The 26814-nt window shown below is 36.2% G+C and overlaps 1 protein-coding gene across 2 annotated transcripts; it reads right to left on the bottom strand.

Annotated features, from left to right (window-relative positions):
• Positions 1–156: 156 nt before the first annotated feature.
• Positions 157–25200, bottom strand: LOC105442449 (kinesin-like protein KIF13A). Of its 2 annotated transcripts, XM_030999054.1 has the most exons (10): positions 24940–25200; positions 23396–23506; positions 22218–22353; positions 21422–21561; positions 20131–20246; positions 19510–19614; positions 18734–19010; positions 17910–18072; positions 17108–17254; positions 157–576 (listed from the first exon to the last, which is right to left on the bottom strand). In XM_030999054.1, exons 3-7 carry the CDS (start codon positions 22326–22328, stop codon positions 18748–18750), a joined length of 735 nt encoding a protein of 244 aa, XP_030854914.1. In that variant the 5' UTR covers positions 22329–22353; positions 23396–23506; positions 24940–25200; the 3' UTR covers positions 157–576; positions 17108–17254; positions 17910–18072; positions 18734–18747. The 2 variants fall into 2 exon arrangements, with proteins under 2 accessions (XP_030854914.1, XP_030854915.1); XM_030999055.1 differs by lacking the exons at positions 22218–22353; positions 23396–23506; positions 24940–25200 and adding an exon at positions 22022–22168.
• Positions 25201–26814: the final 1614 nt, after the last annotated feature.

The raw sequence follows: 26814 nt of genomic DNA, 5'->3' as shown, positions 1-26814 counted from the left end.
TGTGCGTACTTCAAATGAAAGGCGCTGGCGCAGGTGTATGCGCAATTAAAAACAAAGAAGTAATAAAACAAATAACAGAGTGCGCAATATGTTGTCACTGACAACAGGTGTTTAGCACTACGCGCATCAAAAACAACTGCAATTTTGACTTCCTTCACTATCAAAAAGCCAAAATTTGATCACTAAATCACCAAATATATGAAAATCAAAAAGCTAAATCAAAAGACTCATCCTAGAAATGGCTTGTACGCGTCCAGATCATCACTTTAGTACCAATCACAGCATAGAAACAAACGCCAAAACGGAAAAAAATATGAGAAACAAGGGAGCTCAGCAGAAACACGTCCGCCTCCGCTTGCAGCTCCTCCTCCTCCTGCAGAGTGTTAAGGCAATGGGAGAACTTCCTCATCCTCTTCCAAATCTTGCTCCATGGATACCTCAGCATTGTTTTGCATAGAGTCTAATTCTCCAGAGGGAGCTGAAGGTGCTAGGTTGAGTTCGAACCTATCCCATGGATTCTGTTCTGCCCATTGCTTTACCTGCATCTGGAGGTTCTCTTGATCAAGTTTTGAGTACCTGGATGAATCATATGAACAATGTAGGAGATTAGGAGTGAGATTTTCTTCATACCATTCCTCACTTTTTATGGCAGCATCGTCCTAAAGTGCAGATGTATAGATTGTACCAAGATACTAACAAAAATTTCTACGTAATGTTTGCATGCATGGACCAATAAAATAATCTTGAATCTTGAATACATCTCCATTCAAAATTTGAAAGAAATCTGTCAGGAAATATGACCTGCAGAGCAGAGCGCACACTAGACACCCACAAAAATATGACCTTTGACCCTATAATAGACAAACACTAGTGGCAGCATCACCAAACACTACAGATGTGAAGAATTTGATCAAGATATACGGAGGTACAAGATTTGAAGAAAATTTTTCAAACACTAGTGGCAGCATCACCAAACACTACAGATGTGAAGAATTTGATCAAGATATATGGAGATACAAGATTTGAAGAAAAATTTTCAAGAAATGTGGCAGTATATACAGCGCACAAAAGGGACAAATAACCTTGGTAGATTTTTGTTTGAATTCGGCATATAAAAGTGATATCGACTACTCGAGGAATGGCTGTTTCTATACTGGCTCTTGGGGATATTTTCATCCGTTGCTATCACCCCTTGTCGCACCGTCCACCCAGCCGCACCTCATCAGGGTGATAGCAGCAGATGAAAATTTCCCCTTGAGCCAGTATAGAAACAGCCAGTCCTCGAGTAGCAGTCGATATCTCTATACTAAATAGGGTTAAGACAATTACACCAAAGATTAATAACTGCTGCAACAAGAACGTAGCCCCTGTGAAAAAAACATCTTTCACATGAGAATGTATATGCATTTTTCTCCTAGGATTAACCAGAGAGATTTTCTGTGTCGTCACTTTGGTGGCAATTGTCATAGGGGTAATTTAATTGAAGAGCAACGATAATGACTCGATCTTCATGGACATGTTTTTAATCATGTTCAAATTTCAAAAAAATATTAACTTAAGGTGAACCAAAGCACCTGAACTGAGAAAGTAATGTGAGTCTAGTATGTGTATACCCCTCCCCACATTAACTCACGCACACAAACACACACACTCACTTTTATAAAACCCTGGATGGCCGGATTAGCTACAGTCGAAATTAATACCTCCATAAAATCATTTCCACTCCTGTGTGCATACATGGGATATCATTTACTTTTATGAAGCCCTTATTTTTGTCACATAAACAGTTTAAATCCATATATCGGTATGTGTTTGTCAAGAGAGGGGGGTTGCAACCACCCATCTGCTTTTTAAAAGAATAAGTCCAAAAATATATCCCAGTACCTACATTCTACAGTCAAGAGTTTCAAACTGTCGTTGAAGACTACATGGTGATAGTTATATGTGTCAATTGATGGAATTTTTAGCAATTTTGACAAATGACTTGTGCTAATTTGAAAGAAGAGGTCAATTTAAACCAGCAGTCTAATAAAAAATTCTCCCTATTCCAACAAATTTCCATTTTGCATAAATATATACATATGTTCTATGAGTGTAGGAATTACTTTGTGTCACTTTTAAATTTAATTTTAACTTTATAATGTTCAAATGTGAGTTCTTATTCCAACAGCTGGTTTAATTTTCCCTCTTCTTTCAATTTGGCTAGAGTCATTTTTCACACTCTAGACAATGAAATTCAGTGATTGCCAAAGGATAACAATTATATTTTAATTTAAACAGCACTACATGAGACTATTTGGGCATCTATCGACATGAAAAATTGTTGATATATTTCTAAAAAGTGATTTTGACTGACTAAAAAAAAAATAGATATACACACACACATACATGTATAATATACATGTCAACATACATAATGAAATGGGGTCCTTATCAAAGTGTGTAATCGGGTACTCTGACATGCTATCAATGGAAAAGGTTATATAGTCTATGAAGACATAATGATAAAACCGCATGTTTCTTATCCTGTAAATGGACTGAAGAAAAATAACCACTACAAACAAAAAAAATGAAGAAGAAAAGAGAAAATTGGGAAAATTTGCAGTTATAAGCAATTTGAAAGAGAATTGAGTGATTTCAAGTTTAGTTTTTAAGGTTTAAACACTAGCACCATGCCTAAACACCGAAATGGAAATCAGCTTGTTTTAAGGCTTTGACCTCTGAATATCATCATCAGTCTCTCAGCTTTCTAGCCGACAAATCCGACTTGGAGATTGCGAATGAGATAAACGCTCATTTTAGCCGGATTTGCTCGGCCCTTCCATCTCTCGACCTGGCTTCGTTGCCGGACTACCTCCCTGTGCCGACACCACCTCCAATCATCGAGCGACAAAAGGTCTTTGAATGCCTACGAAAAGTCAATGTCTCCAAGGCTGGTCACCCGAACGACTGCCCAACACGCCTCATCAAGGAATTTGCGTACGAGCTGTCTGAGCCGCTCACCCACATTTTCAACTGCTGTTTGAAAAATGGATGTTTCCCACATATTTGGAAAAATGCATCAGTATGTCCAGTGCCTAAGGTCCGGCCGGCAACGACACCTGACCAACTGAGGCCCATTTCTATCACGTCAGTATTAGCACGAGTGTTTGAGGGATTCCTTGCCCGTTGGACTATTGAAGATGTGCACCATGCTATTGATCCCCAACAGTTTGGGAACATGCCCGGAACATCAATTTGCCATTACTTAATCAGTCTCTTGGATAATGCTCATCGGGGAATTGACCGACCTGGGAAGTATGTTAACTTATGCATGATCGATTTCAGTAAAGCTTTCGATCATATCAACCATGTCACAGCAATCAGAAAAATTCTCCCGACTATCTGTAGTTTCCTGACGCAAAGAACGCAAACTGTTCGTTATCGTGGGGTTACATCAAATCTTTCCCACCTCTCTTGTGGTGTTGCGCAGGGAACTAAATTAGGACCCATTATTTTCCTGATAATGGTTAATGATGCCGCGTTGTCTACAGAAAACCGCTGGAAATATGTCGATGATCTAAGCCTTCTAGAGGTTGTCAACAAGTCGGAACCTCCGCAGTTACAAACACACATTGATTCTCTTGTTGATTGGTGTGAAATAAACGACATGAGGCCCAATCCAACGAAATGCAATACCATGGTGATCTCATTCTTGCGTAATGCACCGCCTGCCCCCCATTTGGAGATCAATGGTAATCAGCTTGAAGTGGTATCTTATATGAAATTACTTGGTATAACAATCCAAGATAATCTTAAATGGGATCTACACATCAAAACCATCGTCAAAAACACATCACGCAAACTATATGTACTGAGTAAACTTAAAAGGAACGGTGTCAACACTCGGGACTTGGTATTGATATACATGATGTACATTCGTCCGTGTCTTGAATTTGGTGTACCTGTTTGGTCATCTAGTTTAACTGTTGTCCAAGTAAACAGCATTGAGCGGCTGCAGAGGAGAGCATTGGGTATCATCACTGGTACATTTCCCAACACAATGTCTTATGCTCAACTTCTGCAGTCGCTGAGTGTTGTCAGACTGTCTGAACGACGCTCTGTTCTTTGCGAAAAGTTTGCTAAATCCCTACTGATCTCAGACCGCCACCGCCATCTCTTACCTGAAACTAGACAAACTATCTCACAACGCACTCTCCGCAACTCTCTCCAGCTCAATACCCCCAAAATGAGAACAGAGCGTTACAGACAGTCTCCCATTCCCAACTTCACACGAATCCTGAATTCAAATCTATAGATATTTTTACTCAATATAATGACCATATGTGACCAAGATGTAATTTATTAATTTCTTGTCATGCCAATTAATCAGATTAAACTAGAAATATCGCAATCTGTATTGCCGCGCAATGCGAATGTATCCCCCGGCAGTGGCAGCGATTTTGTGTTATCCTTATGTGGAAGGAGGGACAAAGATTCCCTCTCCTCTTTGTGAAACAAAAGGATGACGTAGAGATTGCCGCAAGTGGCTCAGACTATTGTCAAGACTAGGAGCAGCATCACCAAAACAATAGGTGTGTAGATCAGATTATGATGCATATTTATAGAAAATTTGAAAGAAATGTGATTTGCATAGCGACACAAGATATTCTTTTAAATATGACCTTTGACCCTATAAGAGATGGAGTACTGGGGGGTAGCAGCACCAAATTTGTGGAGGTCTAGAGTAAACTATAATGAACCTTAATACAAATTTGAAAGAAATCTGTTAAGAAATGTGAGTGCACACAAAACATCTATCAAAATATGGCCTTTGACCCTATAAAAGACGGAACACTGGGGGCAGCATCTTCAAAATCTATAGGCTTGTAGATTCTACCAAGATACACCTGCGTTCAAAATTTGAACAAAATCCCTTTAGAAATGTGGCCTATAGAGCGCACACAAACAAAAATATGGCCTTGTACCCTATAGAAGGCGGAACACTGGGGGCAGCATCACCAAAAGTTATAGGTATGTAGATTATACCAGGATACACCTCCATACAAAATTTGAACAAAATCCATCAAGAAATGTGGCAGTTAGAGCGCACCCTAGAGTGCACACAAGACATCTATCAAAATATGACCTTTGACCCTATAAAAGACGGAACATTGGAGGCAGCATCACTAAAATCTATAGGCTTGTAGACTATACCAAGATACACCTTCATTCAAAATTTGAACAAAATCCCTTTAAAAATGTGGCCTATAGAGCGCACACAAACCATCCACAAAAATATGGCCTTGTACCCTATAGAAGACGGAACACTGGGGGCAGCATCACCAAAACTTACAGGTATGAAGATTATACCAGGATACACCTCCATACAAAATTTGAAAGAAATCCATCAAGAAATGTGGCAGTGAGAGCGCACACAAGAATATGACGCGGCGGCGGCGGCGGACGCGGCGGCGGCGGCGTAACGCTGCTGAATCCAAAGTACCCCACCGGCATACTGCCGGGGGATACAATAATATTTCATAGTATACCTGTATAATGATAGGACTATACTCTGTAAGTAAACATGAATTGTATATTTTGTATTATCATATCTCTCGGGAAATCATCTACCGGTATATAGAAATATATTTCTAAAAGAAATGTCAACTAGGTTAAAAAAAGACTACTTATTAATTTGAAAGTGTATTACTTAATTGCATATGACATTTAGGAAAGGGTAACAACATATCTTACTATTTAAATGTTACAGCTGCATAATTAGAACATGTATTATTTCAAGATTGTTTGAAATTAGTTGTTTAGTTCATTAGAATCAGAAATTAATATAAAAAAGATTGCTAAAAGTATTGATTTCTTTATTCTTGTATGTATTTATAATTTGTAAACTGAATTGTACGAGTCTCTGGACTTTTTATTCAGTATGTTTTTATTTACAATAAAACCAGAATTGAATTGAATAGCTTATAAATAGTGTTATTGATTTTGTAAAATTGCCGTCTGCTGAACCGACCTTTGCTACAAATGTCCTATTCACTAACACTAGCCCCTAGGGATTAAGTAAATGTTGCTTTCCAGTTCGGTGTTAGTGTTAGGCTATTGATATCAGTATCATGCTCTTAATTTCATTAACAAATTTTTAGCCTGATTTAATTAAGAGCTCTTGACTGCTCTAAACACTAACACTAACACCCAACTTGAAATCATACACTCATTAAACTTTATTGTTTGTCTGATTTAAGCCACAGACAAGCTACTATATATATAAGCACTAAATTTGCAAGCAAAATATAAAAATTACTAGCAGGACCCGCGGAAATCCGCGGGATTCTAGAGGGGGGGGGGTGTAAATAGATATATAGAGACTGTCTAAATTAAAACCACCAAGAACTTTATTTGCCATTCAGGCCATTAAAAAAATATATATGTTTAACGTCCCCGCCCGCTTCCTTTTTGGGGGCCGCCTCCAATTTTTTTTTTTTAAATTTGTTTAATTTTTTTTTTTTTTTTCGAAAGGTAAAAAAACAGCGTCCCCGCCCGCTTCCTTTTTGGGGGCCGCCTCCTAACATGAAAAGCACTGCTAAAATTTATTTCTGATTTAAAAAAAAAAAAAAAAAAAAATGTCGGCCGCCATTTTGAAAAATAGCCCGAATGTCAGGGAAAATGTACGGAGCGGCCACTTTGAAAGAAAGAAAAAAAAAAAAAAAAGGGTCTCCTCCTTCCCATTTTTCGAAAAAACAGGACGCTAAACATGTTTTTTTTTTTTAATTTGGCCTTATATAAAAAAAAAAAAAAACGATCCAACTGTACCGGTAGTTATTCTTTAAGCCACTGGAACTGCGTAGAGTTTCGTAGTGTGGCGTACCGACTACGCAGAAATTAGGCTGCGTATTAATGGGAAAATAGTCCCTGCGTAGGTTATGCGTAGGCTGGCGTATAGGTTTGCTTATGGTTGCTTACTGTGTGGAAAGCTTTTACTGCTTTGTCGATCTGGCGTAGGGTAGCGTACTGTTGCGTAGGCATGTAGCGTAGTGTTGCGTAAAAAGGCGTACTTTCTGCGTCAAGTTTCTACGCCGAAAGTACGCGAAAAAAATTAAACATGTTGAATTGTTTTCGTTCATCTTGCGTACCCCTTTCCGTCCCTCAGCATATAGTAACGTAGGCCAGCGTAGTTGGTACGCAACACTACGCAACTCTACGTATTGACCCCACGCCAATTAGTAACCCGCAAGTGTCACAAATAAAGTATTAAGAATATGCTCATCTGACCCTAATTAAACGCCTAAAACCCCCGAGCTTTCGAGGGTTTATGGCCCCTTGAAACCCGTGGACCCCACGCCTATATACACTCAACCCGCTGTGATCTAACTGACCCCCCCCCCCCTCCCCACTTTGAAAAATGTTTCTTGGAGCCTTCATGTAACATGCAAGAATGGTGCATGGTGATGCCGATTTTTTTTCTGCACCCCCCCCCCCCAAACAATTTTACTCATTACGCAACTGATTGTTTTGCAATGCATGAAGTCACATGCTTCTGTCTGTATGGTTGATATTGAACTATTAATAGGCAAATGTACAATTCATAACCTTATTCAATGCTTTCTTGTAATTTACTGTAAAGATAAGAAACAAATTTTTGCCACTTCGGCCCGCACGCTGTTGTGTTGATGGGTTCTTCGATGGATGGATAGACGTATGTGTAGTTATATAGTTGTACGAATATTGGCCTGCTTGGCCCCCCAAACTCTTCGACTCTAGCGCAGCTCAGTTTTGGTCAAAGCGCCCCAGCCACAGCACCGTGTATACTGTATGTGTTGACTGAAGTTAGCTTGCGACTGAACTGTCAGTCCAATGGTTTTCTTGTGAAAACTTTCCTTTAGAAAATGATAATCAAAATTAAGTATAAATGGCCGTAATAATCACAAAATAAGCTTTGATTTCATACCTCCATTCACGAAAACTATATAAAAATCGCGGCAATCATGATGGAAATAGGTCTCTAAGTTTGGACGTCGACGGGAATTAGCCCCGTGTATCTCTCTGGCTTGTGCAGCGAGTACAAAGCACACCCTTAAGATGGCTTACTCGGGGGTTATCCCGCCCTTTGCATAGAGCATTATTTTAATACGTAACATAATGTGAGTTGATGGTCATCTGTTGTGTGTCTGTTTGATACAGCTACTACAAAGCACATCCTAGCTACTACAAAGCACATCATATAGCAAGACGCTTTACTCTGGGTAATCCCGACCCTGTGCATAGTGCATTTAATACGCAACTTAATGTGAGTGGATAGTCATCGGTCGTGTGTCTACGGTATCATGTTGAATATCCATGAGGTATCTCTGTCGTCACGCATATCCTGCATTATGCATATCGCGTCTGTTTTCGCCCTGGACGTCGACACGGAGGAGGACCTCGGGCGGAGTATAGCCAATTCGACAGAGTAGACTCTCCCGCGGACGACGGCACCGGGCACGGGTACCCCGAGGGGAGGGTTCAGGAGGAGATAGCCGCACCAACTTCGGTCGGCGATCTCATTAAAAAACAATAGAATACAAAGGCCGGCGGAGACGTCATGCCCCCCGCGGAGCCTTAGCGTATTACTATTATAGAAGTTCACACATGCTAGATAATCTGTAATCTTAGATTAGAGTCACTAAAAAGCAAGCAATTGCATGTAGATTTTTGCAAGCTATTTCTAACCAACAATGTAGTAATTGTATTATCTGCTAATTCTAAAGGCAAGCTGTATAAACTTTTACACAGTTTAGGAAGACAAGAAGAGGATGCTTTTATAGAACTTAGCACTGTGCAGAAGAAAAGGTTGTTCAGCAGAAATTTCATCAAAAGTAGAGCTGTAAACTTCCCAAATTCATATTATTCATAATCCCAAGTAAAGCTGGGATGATTTCTCCAAGGGGATGTGTCATTGTGAAATCTTCAGTCTTAATTTCAGATTTCAGAACACTAAATTTTCAATGCTACAATAATTATTTTTTCATTTAATTCATTAACTGTTAAAACATCAAGAACGCCAAAATTACACATGAAATATAAATCCCTTTGTCAACAGTTCTTTTACTGGAAAACATTTTATAGAAAAATTGCAATATACAATTTGTATGATCCACTTTCTTTATTTAAAGGGGCCTTGTAAAGGTGGTTATATACAGTTTATACAAATGACAAAGAGTGTTTACTAAATGATTGTGATTATAACTACTTAAAAGCAATAGTTGTTTTTACCTCTGTCAGTCCATAAACAGTGAAATGTTGACAGAAGAATTATATAAAAGATCGAGTCCACAAGAATTAAAATCTAAACCACCAAAAAACAGATACCCCAAAACCAGAAAAGGATGCAGAGCTAGAGGCATAAATAATCAGAAAAGCAAAAGCATACCAGGGCATTAATTTCCAGCATTAAGAACATTATTGTTCACAGACTGATTTGTCATTTAATAAACTCTTTTGATATGACTCTTCCGAAAGACTTTCCAGGGTAGAACAAAGTTATTCCATGATTTTTAATTTTACACTCTCAAGCAAAATTTTTCATGCCATCGATTGCCCACCTCTAAAATGACATGTTAAGATAAGGGGTTATTATTCAAGTAAGCAAAGTTCAGAAGACGTGATGCAGAAGAATGAGACCATATAGAGCACGGCAAAACTTGATTAAAGCTGAAGGCATGAAACTTTAAAACTTACACTTTGTCACCACAATGCTATATCCTTGTTGGCTGTGCTAGTAATATTGATTTGAGGGTATAAATTTTGATTAAAATTCAGTTACATAAGAATTATTTTTTATATTGATGAATGAAAAGTTTACCAGCATTTCTGCAAAACATTCAAGCATCTATATACAGATAGATGGTAGTTGAAAAATTTAAATAATTATATTAAATTCATGAATACCACTCTATACAAGATGTATTAATTATTAAGGTATATATTCCTCTTAACTCAATACAAATCCCACAGATGCAATCTTAATATGGCAAAAAGGTAATATGAAGAAAAACTAGATGGATTCTCGACTGCGTACAGTAGAAAATTATGCCCCTGCCATTGCCAGATCAGAAATATATTACGGTACACATTTAACTTCTGAAATTTTCAAAACCTTTCATAATATTACTGTTTTATTTGCAGTTTCCCAAATTCACTTCGATTGATTAACTTTGTATAATTCTGGTATATTTGTAGACATGTTTCCATTTTGTGCGTGTTCTCTGTTTTCTATATTGTATATAATCTTTTTTTTAATGTGTTTTTTGTGGATATTAACAAATATTCTTTGCTTGTTCATCTCATTCTACATAAAGAAAAGTGGTTTTACAAAGCATTCTACATTAATAAGTGAACAAAATCCTGTCATCTACATGATGGTATAAACACACATACATACAGCTATCAATAAATTACTACATGATTTTGACTAGTACACCTTGTGCATGAACAGAATAAATACAAGTCAGCAAACATCACAATATCTATAAATGTGTCTTTCAATTTCATGCACATGGTTGTGTACATATGTGTAGTTACAGAAATATGCACAGTACATTAGACTGCATTCATGAAAGCATCCATGTTTAATTTAAAACTAAAATAGTAGTTAGTTCACTAGTTGATGGAAAGCCACATGTTAATCTCTGCATCCCATAAACTAATCTTAATTCTGTAACTACAAGAAGAAACAATTAAGAAATTGATTTATCATTTTCATTTCATGACTGGATTCATTTGTTTTACTCATTGTGTTTAATACAGAAACAAAAAATGTGTATGAAATAAAGAGCATAACACATAGCACTACATAATCAGTGGACTATGTTAAACCAGGTTTATTAAACTTAGTACATCTTTAAAAGACTATAAGCCATTGAATAAGCCATCCTCTGGAACAAGTTGCCAAGTGACCTTCAAAAAAAATTCCATGCTTAGAAACCTTCAGAAACATGGTAAAAAGCTTTTATTTTATACTCAGAGTTACTAATGCTATTATGTTGTTAAATTCTTGAGAAAGATAAGTGTATTTTGTTTAGTATAGCGTCTTGAGTAAGATATTAGACAAGTGTGCTTCATAAGCATTTATTGTTATTATTATTATATTTTACAGCTTCAATATGAGAACCTCTTCATATTCTTTCAGTCAATTTGAAATAAACTGAGTCAGGAGTAAATACACTTGTACATTGTCCTCTCTAAACGTCCCGCTTTACTGCCCTGAGCAAATGTTGCAGGAGCAAATGTCGGATCACAAGGCTATATAGGTACATGTATCTTGTTGAATAGCAGTAAGTGTTATTTTTTTTAATTCAAAGAAATGAAGCAGTTTCACATTAACACAATCATGCAACTGATACTATAACACCTCATCAAAAGTAAAAATAAGCCTTGGAATATAAGCTTAAGATCATGGAATAGTAAACATGATTCTTCGTACTTTTCTCTATATACATGTACAGTGTATGCTCTTGAATTGGAACACTTTTCCTATTCTACTTAATTATCTCCTTCAATTTGTTCCCCCTTTTTTACAATTCTTTTTCTTCTTTCCCTGGCCCCATTTCAATTTTTCTCCCTTTAAATCCCTTTTATTTTCCTCTACCTCCAAGTTTCTCTTCTTTTCTCTTCATATCTGATAAGCAACAATCTGTACTGCTCTTCTGTGTAATCTACTCGGTATAGCCACAATCAGGGTGCAACTATTCTACGTACAGTGTTACGCATCTCTCCTGGAAACACAAAGTCATCTAATCAAATGTCTTGTGGCCTGAAATGTTGGACCATATGAGTTCTTCATCAGGCAGCAACTTTCGTTTGAATTTCTTTTGTGTTGGCGGTGTGAGAAAGGTAATAGAGGGCCAAAAATGCCCCTTTTTGGCTGTTACTCATTTGCACTTAAAAAATGTGTCTTTTTTCATAAGGTGTTACTGTGGAATTCCACAAGATATGCCATATCCTTTCATGCCATCTTATAGTCCTTTTTATCTCCACTCAGTATTTTTTTACGGCTTGAGAATTGACCCAAGAATTGCGATACAGTGGTTATTTCTGTGAAGAGAGACGAGCGTAACGCTTTTAAAAAAAACAGCTTTGTGCATAATTTTGCCTCTATAATTCATATATTTTAGCACTATATTAATAGGTAATTGGTTATATTTTCTGAGTAACATGTTGTCCTATCATCAGAAACAAAAAATTAAACAAAGGTACAAACGTTACAAAAATATGTGCCCACATTCCGATCATAAATTGTGTCCGGAATTTCCTGTAGTGTCCGTAACGGTGTAATTCCTGCCATGTGAAAATGTTTTCAAAGTTCTTATATACTTTGATTTGTGCAACTACCCCCGGGGACTAGCTGTGGTATAATAATATTCAGCTAAGCATAACAGTTTTTTGTTGCAATTTAATGAATGGCATTTGTAGTGTCCGTAACGTATGTAGTGTCCGTAACACAAGTTTGTGATGGTGTTAATGGTGTAAAAATACAGCTTGATAACTAAATACTACTAATTTGTAATTCAAATTTGATTTGATACAGTTGCTCTTCTCAATGAATCAAAAGGTACGGGGTTCAAATCCCGCCGCAGCACTAATGTCCTTTGGCAAGACGTTAATCTACATTTGCCACTCTCCACCCAGGTGTCAATGGTACCTGATATGCTTGAGCGCTAGTTACTTTGGCAGCTCGGCTACGACCAGGGTAATATGTGTAAAGCGCCATGAGCGTCAGAACCTGGCGGATACCGGCGCTATATAAATAACCATATTATTAAAAAAATTCTCTTTCCATGGGAGGTTTTCTCCTGGATATGATATTTCGCAAACAAATAAGCTATTTTCCATCAATTTAATTTTAAAGATAAAAAAAATTGACTTACAAGTAATTTAATATCTATATTTTATTTCAACAATATCAGTTAGATGTAATAAAGTATGAAATTAAATGCATCATTGTGTTTTAGTTTCAATATTGAGGGTAGAAAAGAGTAGAAGCCAGTGTTACGGACACTACAGATCTGTGTTACGGACACTACAGGAGGAGTAATATCAAGGCCTGGAAGCCAAACTATACCTCCTTTTCTGGATAACAGTGTTCGAAAATAAATTTTAACAATGTAAAAGCTGTCTATGACATCAAATATGTATGATGCATGAGAAAATACAATATTTTAATCATTTAATTGCCTACCTACAAAATGTATAAGTCACTACATTGTAGTTTATGTCCACACACACATAAACACTTTGGCACACACCAGTACATGTATGACTAGTATCTGCTAAGGACTATGGAAACATACCTTCTTTTGAGGACACCCCCTTTGAGGGGATTTACATATAAGTTATGAAATATATCATCGTCTTCGTTTTTGCTCACAATTTCTCTTGATAAAGTAAGCTAACTACTTGATAGAGAGAGAGAGAAAAAAATAGACTGAGGTCGCTTCTGACTTCTTTACAGACATTTTTATATATATCTGAAGATTTTATGAATACTGGTTTAATTGCGACCACCAATAACGATCACCGAACATCTGAGGATTATCGAATAAACGTATCAGAAATGACTATTGCGTACACCATAATTTTGCATATAGATTAATTATCACTGTATTTTGGCGTACACTGTCTAAGGTTTTACAAGTATACCACTTAGTTGGTTGGATTACTCTTCATAAAGTACACACTGTGGTCTTTTTTTGACCCCAATTTTTCCAACGCTATTTTAACGAGCTCCTATAAATGGGTTCTAAACATACTGAATATATCCTGCAGCACGGACGATAAAAGGACACAGTGGGAACTTTCTTTTCCAAACATATTGTTATTTCGGCCTCACTGAACAAATCTTGTAAGGTCCTATGGTTACTTCTCAAAATAATGAAGTACATCATATTTTTGCATTTTCAAGGGTTTCCATGCTAATGTCTAATAAGAGGCTCACCTTAAGTATGCTACATGATGTACATTGATCTACATTTGCCACACTCCACCCAGGTGAAGTAAATGGGTACCTGGCAGGATTTTTTTAAGGGGGGGGGGGGGGGGGGGGGGGGTAAGAGGTCACTTTTTTTTTTTTTTTTGTCCCAAAAAAAATTGCAACGACTCAGCCGACCGCTGAAGAAGCGGGGGGGGATAGGACACTTTTTTTTTGTCGCAACGACTCAGCCGACCGGGGGGGGGGGGGGGGGGGGGGGGGGGGGGGGGGGGGGGGGGGGGGGGGGGGGGGGGGGGGGGAAGAGGGCACTTTTTTTTTTTTTTGGTCTCAATTTGGAAATTTGGAATTTGGTTGGGGGGGGGGGGGGGGGGGGGGTAAGGTCAGCTTTTTTAGGTCAAACATGGGAATATTTTTTTTTTTTTTTTTTTTAATAAAAAAAAAAATATCCAAAAGGGGGGGGGGGGGGTTTAGAGAAACTTAGGGGGGGTTTACACACAAAAAATTACCAAAGGGGGGGGGGGGGGTTAACCCCCCAAACCCCCCCCCCCCCCCCCCCCCCCGTGTACCCGCCTGCTTGAAATGCAGCGCGCGTAACAGCTGCACTGCTAAAGCCAGGGTAATTATGCTGCATTATTGTAGAGCGCTTAGAGACTTCTGACAAAGTAAGTGTTAGGCGCTATATAAGCACTGTAATTATTATTATTACAGTATTATCCTCCTTTTATCTGTTCTTCCTTATTTTATTGTATTGTTCTTCCTTTTCCTTATTTCTGATTCTTATCCTTTTCTTTATTCTTCTTTTTCTTTTGTTAAGTAGTTATCTTTTTTATTCTCTTCTTCCTTCTTTCAATCTTTCCTCATGCTTTCCTTCTTTATATCATTTTTTTTAATGTCTTCTTTCATGTTTTTATGACTAAATTAGGCTTCTTTCAAATTTTTAAAGTGAGCAAAGAAGATGGAGAAGAAGAAAAAAAAACAACACTACAATTGGGCCACCTCTGGAACTACATAGAACAACTTGTGTTGTCTGTTTGTCAGATTTTTCTGCTTCTATTGAAAGGGTGGACTTCCTAAGTCCTATCCAAGAGACTTGGTAATGAGGATTTGAAAAGATACCCTCTGTTGGCCTCAAGATATTATGCAGCAACAACAATGATGGCAGAAAAAAAAGCAAATGGATTACTTATATATTGCATCAAAGAATAGCATGTATATGTATAAAATGTAGTGTCCGTAACAATGGGTAACATCCTATAGGATTTTTGTATACATAAGTTATTTTGGACAACTTATGATATGAAACGAGCCTTCCTAGCAACTTGATTTGTTTTTATATGTATACAGATGGGACTAAAGTTTGTAATTTGTCTCATTTATCAATGTTTGGTTGGCTTTTCAAAAAGTTTCAGGTTTTGAAAAAAATGTCATTTATCAGATTTTACCTTGTGTTACATCTGAAGTGTATACTGCGTCTAATTTATGGACTGAAGTGAGTGTGAATTGTTTTATTTTTCACAAATGGCCAAAAAATTCCCCACAGAAGTGCAAAATATTTGAGTGTTAAGATAAATAATGCTTGAAAATTCCATTTCGGTAGTTTTGTGTAGTGTCCGTAACATCCTATACGATTTTGTACATAAGTTATTTGGACAATTTATGAAATGATACGAGCCTTCCTAGCAATTTAATTTGTTTTTATATGTATACAGATGGGACTAAACTTTGTAATTTGTCTCGTTTATCAATGTTTGGTTGGCTTTTTAAAAAGTTTCAGGATTTGAAAAAATGTAATTTATCAAATTTGACCTTGTGTTACCTCTGATGTGTATACTGCGTCTAATTTATGGACTGAAGTGAGTGTGAATTGTTTTATTTTTCACAAATGGCCAAGAAATTCCTCATAGAAGTGCAAAATATTTGAGTGTTAAGATAAATAATGCTTGAAAACCTACCACCCCCTGTGGTGTTGATGCTCATAAAATGATAACCAAGATAGTTTCCTCAAGGATATTGCAGGGTATTAACCCCAGGGTACGGATGAACAATTTGGGGTTGATGAAACTGCTCTATTGCATACTTTATTTATGGACCCAAGTGCAAATGGTTTTGCACCCTGATTGTGGCTATACCGACTGTGTTTCTAACCTTCAGACATTTCCCAAAATCAATAATATCTTTACTCTCAACTCTCTACAAATGCATGATACAGTGTACACAGGCAACATAAAATGCAGAAAAGACATGGATGTAAGACTGGATCTTAAGGATTTGATAAACATACATGTAGCAACAAAAAAGATATATCAATTTATCAAATCTCTATCTTATACCATTACATGTACATGTCAAAACAAGTATATGACTAGGAAACAAACTATGATGGGGGAAAAAGAGTAAGAGGGGGGAAAAGAGTAAGAGATGGAAAGTGTACCTGTGACTCAAAGAAGGAGAGCTTGCGAAGTGATTCAGATTCTTCATCCTTTTGAGTGTAGCAGGAATACATAAATAGAATCCGTATATTATATCAAGTCTGTTTTTCACAAATTAGAGTGAATTTGTACTTACATTTCGAAACCAAGGGTTAAATGTATACCCAAGTCACACCACTAAATCGACCCAAAACTTGCTTTTAATCCACAGAATCTTGTTGATTGTGTGGGTAATTTTTTCTTCTCCTGTCTACTGTCTGCCTGGTGTTTCTCCCCTCGATGTGACTGGGGTATTACTATTCAGTGATGTAAAGCGCTGGTCAGATTTTTTATTAAAATGTGAATCATGTACGGCAGTAATTCTTTGTTTTATTTCTACAAAATGTAGCATGTAAAAATGAGAGAGTGGACACATATACCCTGCCCCCTCTCTCAAAAAAATATTAACAAATGAACCCCTATTAAAGCCCAGAAATTGCCAATTTGAATCTCTTCTTGCCCATCTCATGTCAAAGGGAATCCTGTGTATTTTGCTCTTACAATACAAATGTACTTCAAAACAACATGGTTCAATGCCTGGAATTCTTCAAAAACATACAAAAATAATGCAATCTTTATCTTTCAATAAAAATGTTCACATACATAAATATCTTTAAAGCACATAGAAAGATTCTTATTCAGTGCTATATTATTACTATCCATGTATAAGTCTCACCTTTAGAGGAATGCCTTCGTCTTTCCTATCGTTGTACATGTCACGCATATCAATGATCTTATTCTCCAGCTTCTCCACAGACCAGATCTGTGTCCCTCTGTCCTTACCCTTCACCTGAATGGCCGGCTCACTCACTATGGCTCCTCTCTGACCAATCAAATCAAAGGTTAGAAAGATATAAGTCATCTATTCATCGTAATGGGAATGCTTGTTTAAAAACTAATTCCATTTTATTTACATTTTACAATACATATTCATCACTTATGTATCTACTAAATATACTGTCATTTATCATGCTAAGCCTTGCACTGCTTTCAGTAACATCCATCCAACATAATAATAGAAGTGTTAAAAATGAGAATTTTCATAGACCAATTTTACAATTTCTGGAGGATTTTCTGTTATCTTTGTTGGAACTACCTCATTTAATTTTATGCTGGTCTAAAATCATCACAAACTAATCTGCTGCACAGCATTTTCTTGTTGCACAGATTCATGTATATTTGCATTCAATAAAGCCACATGTATAGGGCATACATTTTTGGAACAAAAAATAATATCAGGGCCACAGGAATAAAATTGATGCTCCTATGCCTTTTCTACATTTATGATTATTCAGTGGGTTGATGACACATTGTGCAAAACTTTTTTGTCCTATTCTTTTATTAGTACAGGTTTTTCCGTGCTTTCTTGAGTGATCTCAGCCAAAAGACATTTTCGTCCAAATTGCATAAACTGAAAAAACAATTACTTTCTATAACATCATGAATGAAGGAGTAGAAGCAAGTGATAGGAGAGCTACCTTTCTATTTGGAGTAAGGTTACAGACCGGTATCTGTAGTGTGACTCTGAACTCTGTCTGTTTGCCCATTTCCTCCCCCAGGAAGTTGGCCTCTCTGATCAGGGCGTTTGCCTTGACAACGTCTTCACTCAGCTTGGCAAGACTCTGTCTGAACATATCATCCCTTGGGAGAAAAAGCCATTTAGAGTTCATCAACTGACTTAGCAATGACAAGTACTTATAAAGTGTATTTAATAACAAATAAAAAAATTACAGCATTGTTGACACACACACATGCATACTTAGAAGAGTCACTAGCTCAGTAGGCAACAACTATTAGGCAATTCAGGGGTGATAGTGAGCACTAAAAACAAAAACATTTTTTTTCCCCTTCTACCACGCCCCCCTTGAGTAAAAAAAAAAAAAAAAAGAAGAGAATTTGTGGAAAAAATGGCATCGAACATCATTCCCCCTTTTTGAGTAAAAAAATTGGGGAAAAATAGGGAAAAATAGAAAAAAAATAAGGGAATAATCAGGAAAATTTAGGAAGAAAAAAAAAATCAACAAAAATCAGGTAATTATCAGGCCTGGCAATTGAATGCTGGTGCAAAGCAAATTTCCACAATTGGGGGCAATGAATGAAGTTGTCAAGTTATCATACCAAGTTTAATACTCATTCATATCAGAAATACATACCAAATGAAGGGGGAAGTCTTTCAAACATTTAAGAAAATTTAAGAAAAACCATTTATTTTTGCATGAACATGCTAATTATCCATCTTATGTGAGTACATCTTTTATCAACTACACAAATATTTCATCACCTAAGATCTATCTTCACTGACCTGTCTTCGCTCCATTACTCATAAGGCTCCACCCCTAGCGACGACCCTATCCCTAACGATGACCCATCACCGCTCTGGCTCTGGGTCCCTTCATCTTCTATCCTCCTATCCTCCTGTCTGCTGTTGGGTTGGTGGTGACCTGAGGAGTTCTTGGGAACCAGCTGTTGCTTCAGTGCGGCCAGCTCCTGCTCGTAAGCCTCCCGCTGCTTGAAAAGGGCGCCATCTTTGTCCTTTTGGTGCTGGACTTCTATGAGCTTCATGGCAGCTTGTACAGGGTCTAGTGAAAGAGGAGATGTATATGATTACTACAATTACAGAAGTTATTCAAACCCAATTATGTCCATCTAGGCCAAAACTGTTTGATTTTTATCCATTTAAGAGAAAGCTGTACAAAAAAAAATCTGCATTTCTAGGCAAAGATTGAAAAATGGAAAATAATGTAGATTGACTACTAGTACTTACCGTCAAAATATACATGCTAGTAATTTTCTGTCAATTATCAATCAAGTTGATTTACAGAAGTCAACTTCTACCTGATTACACTACATTATATATGTAATGAATTTCATACAGCCCAATATAACACAATTAATCAATGGTTAAATATGTACAAAGGTAAAATGTATGGCTTATCCTTTCATCAAATCATAGTTCAATAGAAATAATCCATACAATTTTGAATGAGAGTATTTTATTTTGCAATTGTACACTAGCAGTTGGCACTTGACAGGTACATAAATTTACTATTTTGACTTCTGTTTTATTGTGCTGTTTACCATTGTGTAGTTCTTGCATCATGACTTCATTCTGTGCATAATCAAAGTCAAAGCTTTCTGTCACTGGCTGGGCCACAGGCTCAGGGGTTGTTGTTCCACTTGATCCTAGAAGAAAGAAAAAAGAAATAAAAATACAAAATAATCATGAACATTTAAAACCATCAATTGATTCGGGTAGCCCTGCTCTGGCTTATTTTGCTCTCGTCATCTATCCAACAATTTGTTCATCCTTCAATTAGTCATCACTCCATTAATCACCCATCAATAAATCCATTATAATCGACCCATTCCCTACATCCATTTACTCTCCAATACTTTATTTATTCCTCACCATATCTCCATCCATCTCTTCCTCTTTCTATCAATCCATCCATCCATCCATCCATCCATCTTTCCATCTATCTATTCATACATTCATAACCTATTCATTGCTCCCACCCTCTCTCCATCGAATCATCCATCCACACATCTGTTCTTCCCTTCATCATCCCCTCTAACCGCCATCCATCTTACCGTCCATCCATTTACCTCTTTATCCATCCATCCATCCATCCATCCATCCATATATATATTCATCTATCCATCTAATGCACACACCATCACACATATATCATTTCTTACCAACTCCAGGAGCTCTTGGACAGTTTATCCTGAAGAATTGATAGTTGCCTAGAAGTATCCTGTCTCCATACCTCAACGATGTCTTACTTGTCACAGCACTTCCATTGACATATACCCTAACAAAAACAATAGAAAAAAAAAAAAAACATTACAATCTCCCTCTCTGCTTTTCATCATTCAGTGGTAGCCTCATATTTTCCATGTACAACACATAGATCCCATGAATCAATTTGTTTTCATTATTCATATTGTCCATTCTAAACCTTGCTAGCTTGAAGAGTGAAACTGTAAAAGGGAATTTAAGAGAGATTTCAAATTCATCAGATTAAATGGCTCTTAAATCATTTAAATATAACAGAAGATGTCAAAGCAATTGTTTAATTTGAAATGAAAAATTAATGTGATTGCAACTTCGATATGCCTCTTACTACATTCACCTAACTCCTGATCACTTTCTGTCATTACTCACAAAAGACATTACATGAAATTTGAGCAATGAAACTCTCCTCTTAACATTATGAATCAACTTGTTCAAAAATTGGATTGATCGATTGAAACATGACCTCTAAAAACCATGAACTACTTTTGTGAAGCCCCTAACACAGAGGTCATGACTTGAGGAGTATGTAACAAACTACCCTTCCTGTAACAAACACCCCTTCCTGTAATGAACTACACCCATCCCAATCCCACATTCCAAATCAATTAGATTGTAGATTACACCTCTACACCTGTCATTCATATTGTGAATTTCACTCCTATATTTTTAATTAAAATTCCAATGTACAGATTGCTTGTTAATATCCATCAATCATTGTACATTACAAGATTGAATTTCTCCCATATCACTATCAATCATTTTACAGTCTTTTTTTTCTTCTACAGTGTTATTTGAAACTGCAACACAAATCGGTGTAAAATGGATATATTTTGTTTTCTCTTGTAATTTTCATTGTTGTATACCAACTATGTAAACCATGATCTGATTTCAAAATTCATCAAATGTGTTAAAAACATATACAGTTTTTTAAAATTGAATATTTGAAAAGATGTTTATTTGTTTGATATTTGTGAATGAAAAAAAAAATATATATATAGATTTAATTTACCATAATAGCAAAAAGTTGGATAAACTGAAGAAAAAAATCTGATGCACTAAATGCAAATCTTTGACTCCTTGAATAAAATAATCATACACTATCAAACATTAAAATAGATGATATATAACAAGACTGCTGTTCAAGACAGCCTTTTAAGATGGCAGAAAATCTTTGAAACTAATCAATCTTACTTTGCATTTTCACATGGTGAGATGTAGACATCTATGTCATTCTCTACATCAATGGTACAATGTCTAGGCATGATACCAAGCCCATTTAGCTGGATATCTGTTTGTGTCTCCTCATCAGCCCTCCCAGCTACATTGTGATCCTACGTAAAGACAAAGAAAAGTCAGAAAGAAAGAAAAGAAAAGAAAAGAAAAAAGAAAAAAAAAAAAAAAGAAAAGAAAAAAAAGAAAAAAAAAAAAGAAAAAAAGAAAAAAAAAGAAAAAAAAAAATCAAGTTTTTCGCAATGATTGCCACTCACTTGTAACAGCCACAAAGTACATTATGATCCTCAACTGTACATACAACAGAAAAATTAAAAATTGTGAACTCTTTAGAAAATGCCACTATAATCCAAAATATGACAAAGAAAATTGAAAATCTATAACACTCTTAAAAGTCCAAGCATGTTTGGGCCATTGTCTGATTGCATTTTGTAATATTGAACAGCAGAGTAAAACTCCACACATACAGAACGAAATAATTTATTGAGATTAGTCCAGTTCCTTTAAGATTATTCTGATTATATCATGGATGGATAAAGCGTGAAGATCTGCAGTTCTTACCTTGAGGTAGTAGACAAACAGTTCGTTGAGTGAAGGGTCAGCGTTTAGATTGACCAGCAAACCTTTATTCCTCTCTACTTTAATCCTAGAAGTCTTGACTGCTACAGCCATCTACTAACATGTCACTTTATCATCATTTAAAATGTACTTTTTAATGATCGTTCCCTTTAAGATCTAAATGAGAATCTTGGCTTACCTTGAGGTAGTAGACAAGCAGTTCATTGAGTGAAGGGTCAGCATTGAGATTGACCAGGAAACATTTATTCCTCTCTACTTTGATCCCTGATGTCTGAACCGAGATACCCATCTGTTCTTAGTGCTGCTTGCCTCTCCTAAAATCAAACATATTTACATATTAGCACCTGAAAATAGACCAGTTCACGGTTAGCACATGTCTCAAATGACCCCAATTTATCCACAGATCTTTGTACATTTTGAAATAATCACTACTACAACGATGGAGGTGCTACATAAATAGCCTTTGTTTCCCCTTTTCAAAGAATACATTGTACTTCCATCTGTGTATCATTTGGTCTGCAATGACCTTTATCTAATCATGTTCAGACTGCAACTATGAACTGACTTATTGTCATGACATGTATATGCACTGTATCTATGGTAAATTGCCAAGATTTCTGAATGGTTTCAGGCAGACTAAAATAACTCTCCATGGGGTAATACATTGTTTTCAGTCAGAATCAAATACATTTTTGCACATCAACACTTGAAAATTTCATTACATGAATTGTAGCCATTTAGTGACGGTACCAAATGGAAAATTGCCAAGATTTTTAAAGTATTTCTGACACATAGAAATAATTGTCTATAACAATACACTGTTTTCAATCAGAATCAAAGTGCTTAACTAAGATATAAATGCAATGAAGATCAAAAGTGTTACTTTTCAAAGAAATCAGGGCTCCATCTCACAAAAATTGTCATCAGTGACAAATGACAGTTTTTGTTACAAGCTAGTGAACTCCTTGCTTCTGATTGGTTATCAGTAGATTTGTCACTGATTTTTGCATTTGTCATTGAAAAGAGGCTTTGTGAAATGGGCCCCAGATCTTCCCCCAAAGAGGAAAGTTATCAAATGTTCTCCGAAAGTAACCTGAATGCATATTGATATCAAGTCAGCTGTGTAATACTGAATGGCTTGATGTCCGAAGACTCGTACTTCCCTTCTTTTAAAAAAAAAAAAAAAATTATATTTTTTTTTTTTTGGGGGGGGGGGGGCTGCAATTGAGATTTGTACATGCATTCATTTGGAATTCTACCACATCCCAGGTGAACAAACTATAACACATTGTGTTGGAAAAAAACCCTCAAATTTAGCACTTTATATCGGACTACTGAAGAAGGTAATGAGCTTACTTTGTGTATTCTTTCTGTGTTGACAAGTTTCTCTTCCCAACTCAGAGACATCTCTTTCATAAGCATCTCTGATTCCTCTAGTCTATCCTTCAGACTATCTGCTTTCATACTCTAAGAAAAAAAGATGGAGAAAGCAAATTTTAAAATAATATTGTTATGAAATACTATTAAGAAAATACTGGTAGTGTATATATCAAACTCTAAGAAATAAAAGATAGAAAAAGAAATGTTTAAATAGAATTGTTGTGAAATACTAAGGAAATAATGTAAAAATCAATCTGTATACAGAGTGTGCAATACCATGTAAAGCAGTACAAATATTACTAATTTTTAAATTATTAGATGATGCAGTAACGCATGTACATGAATACAATTTTATTGTAGATCACTGACACAAATCTCTGTTCAGAGCTTTTATGATTTACATAATATTAATAATAATAGTGGGTTCTTGTATGGCGCTCATGTCTGTCATACGTGACACTTCTGGCGCTCCAGTAAGAAAAAGACTCTTGTTTAGAAAGGCAGGAACTCCAAAAGATCATTAATTAAAATAAAACTTGAAACTTGATCAGATCAATGACACGTACTCCCATATACATGAGCCAAGTTATTTGTTAATTGGATCTTAAAGGTAAAGACCAGTTTTGGAAATGCCCCCCTCTCAAAAAATGAAATGGAAGCTCTTCTTACCAATCATGTGAAAAAATATGTTTTGTATAATACGTGATCATACAAATTTTGCAGAGAATTTGGTCAATTATTATATCTATTTTGACCTGATAGATATAACGCATGTGTCGCGCAAGTGTACGTAGTCCCATATACATTTTTTCTGTGTACAGTGCTTATAACTTTACCAAGACTGGGCCAAATTTCTTATCATTTTGATGATTCCAGAACCTTGCAGTACACACCAATACTTATATATATGCTAGCTGATCAACCTTTTCTGATCGATTCCACAATGTTTCTTTCACAATGCAATCGTGCATCATTAAATTAGAGCAAGAACAAGCAATTTTCATGTATATAATGACCTCTGTAACCTTTGACCTTGTGACCCCAAAATCTAATCAGATCATTGTCACCCCCATATGCATACATGTACATATGGGCCAAGTTTGAAGTTGATCCGTCAAATTGGTCTTTTTGTTATGGCGACAACGAGCCATTTTCATGTTTTTCATTTTCATGACCTCCTGTTACCCCAAAAACTAATCAGATCATTGTCCGTCCTATATATGCATACAAGAGCCAAGTTTGAAGTTGATATAGCGAACAACTCTTAAGTTATCAGGAGAACGAAAGCGGGATGGACGGACGACCCCAAAACATAATGCCTCCGGCAAGGTCGACCTTCGGTGGGCAAAGGCATATCAAAATAATGGATTTTGAATCTTTCAACTGATGTGTCTGATGACAAAGGTGACTCATCAGATGGTTATGAGGTCAACATTTTGTTTTTTAATTTACAAGAAAAACTTCATTTAGGTATTAATATCATATTTTGCTAACAGTTATTGCAACACTGAAATAGTTACCTTAGTTTCATGCGAGCAGCATAGATGTGGTTACGAACACATAGGTCACTTGGATAGTAAGCCATATCATTTGAAGTTGGTCTAGACTTTGGGTTTGGGAAGAGAATGGTGTCAACAAAGACTTTCAGGTGCCGCTTCATCTCCTTCACATTGGTCACACCATGGCCAACCAGTTCTTTAACTTTAGTTATGAGATCCTTATTTAGAGGATTAAGAAACCTGGTGAGCTAAAAGAAAGAAGAAAAAAAAGAAAAGAACAGAAATTAAGTTAAATAAAATTAGAAAATAATTAAAACTACAAAAAATAATGGAAATATAATTAGAAAATTAGATAACAAATAATATAAAACTGTAAATTCACTATATCTAAAAAAAAATCTTCTACACACTGCAGTTGGGATAAGACCTTTTTCTCATTTGGAATTAACAGACCTGAAAGTGTTCATAAGGATCTGAGTTTTGTAAGGACCCAAACTTCAAGGTCGACTTATGTTGACAGACTGTACATTGTTATGTCATGCTTTAGTTCTAAGGTGCCACAATAATGTGAAACCTGGTTTGACTCCTCATGGAACGGGATTAAATCATCATTAGTGTTAACCGATTGTGATACAATGTATCACATATACTCAAGAGCTTCTTCATTATCACTCCAGTGACCTATAGAAATTGAAATATTTAAAATTTCATGAAATAAAATACATAGGGAAAAGTGAGTGTGTGACATCAAAGGATCACTTATTTGCATACAGTCTATGTTAATGTATATTGTTGTTTTGTGAAACTGCACAAAACTTTAAAATGTTGTAACTTTATTATTTTACATCCTATTTTGATGAAGATTTGAGTCTTATTTTTGTTTGATTTTACTCCATTTATTCTAATCAGTCTTTAACTGCATTAACAAAAAAGTGAGGGTTTTACCATTCCAATAGGATGTTTATTCTTGTGATCTTCAACTTTAGGCACAGAGATGTAGATTCGATGTTCAGTCACTAACTGTGTGCTACTTCTTATCGCCTCTCGTACCTCACGACTCTTCACACCTCGGGCAAACGGGCTACTAGCTTCTTCTTTATTCAACTGGAAAGAAATGTAACCATCCGACATTCAAAATCATTACCCAGATTTTAATATTTTTTTTAAAACTTCCATGTAAAAGTCAAGGTTCAGTTTTCATCATTAAGTAATTTAGCTGATGTTGTGTGTCTGTCCTTCCGTTTGTTTGACGGCACTTTTCTCCATGACTGGACTAAAAAAATAGATAGTAATTCACTGTGAATCAAAAATAGCACAGTGGCAGTCCATGGACCCAGACTAGGCCTCGGCTAGATCCAAGACTATTGTGCAATGTAGATTTAAACTGCATATTTAGATTTCATGAAATTTATTACACTACAATATTCTTTTAAACAAATAATGCACAGCTCTTGCTCGAGCATGAGACAAATTCTTCAGACACTTCTAAAGTGAAGCATATGCTTTAATAAATGCAATCACAACTGCATATTATTTGTATAATAATGCATTGTAAATTAAAACGACCACCCTTCAAGCAATTTTGACTTGGCATTTGGCATTTCTGAAAGACCTGAAAGACTTCTACAGAACTGAAAGAGGGAACAGGAAGTACACAAATAAGAAATGTAAATTACCTGAAATTGAGGAAATCTAAGGACTTCCTTCATGATGATCTGAGCAGGGCATCCTTTTTTTCTTGAACCTTGGATCTTATGTCTTCGTTTGGTGGTTCCTGGATGATCACTCTAGAGAGATAGATTATAAACAATTCTCATTTGTAAGAAAATGCATTTGTCAAACGTCATGGAATATGCATTCAGCAACCCAAATTGTCACACTATGAGGTGGAGGAAT

The sequence above is a fragment of the Strongylocentrotus purpuratus genome, unplaced genomic scaffold (genome assembly GCF_000002235.5).
Source record: "Strongylocentrotus purpuratus isolate Spur 01 unplaced genomic scaffold, Spur_5.0 spur5_scaffold_5, whole genome shotgun sequence".
Lineage (NCBI taxonomy): Eukaryota > Metazoa > Echinodermata > Echinoidea > Camarodonta > Strongylocentrotidae > Strongylocentrotus > Strongylocentrotus purpuratus.
This window is presented reverse-complemented; position numbering and strand designations above follow the sequence as displayed.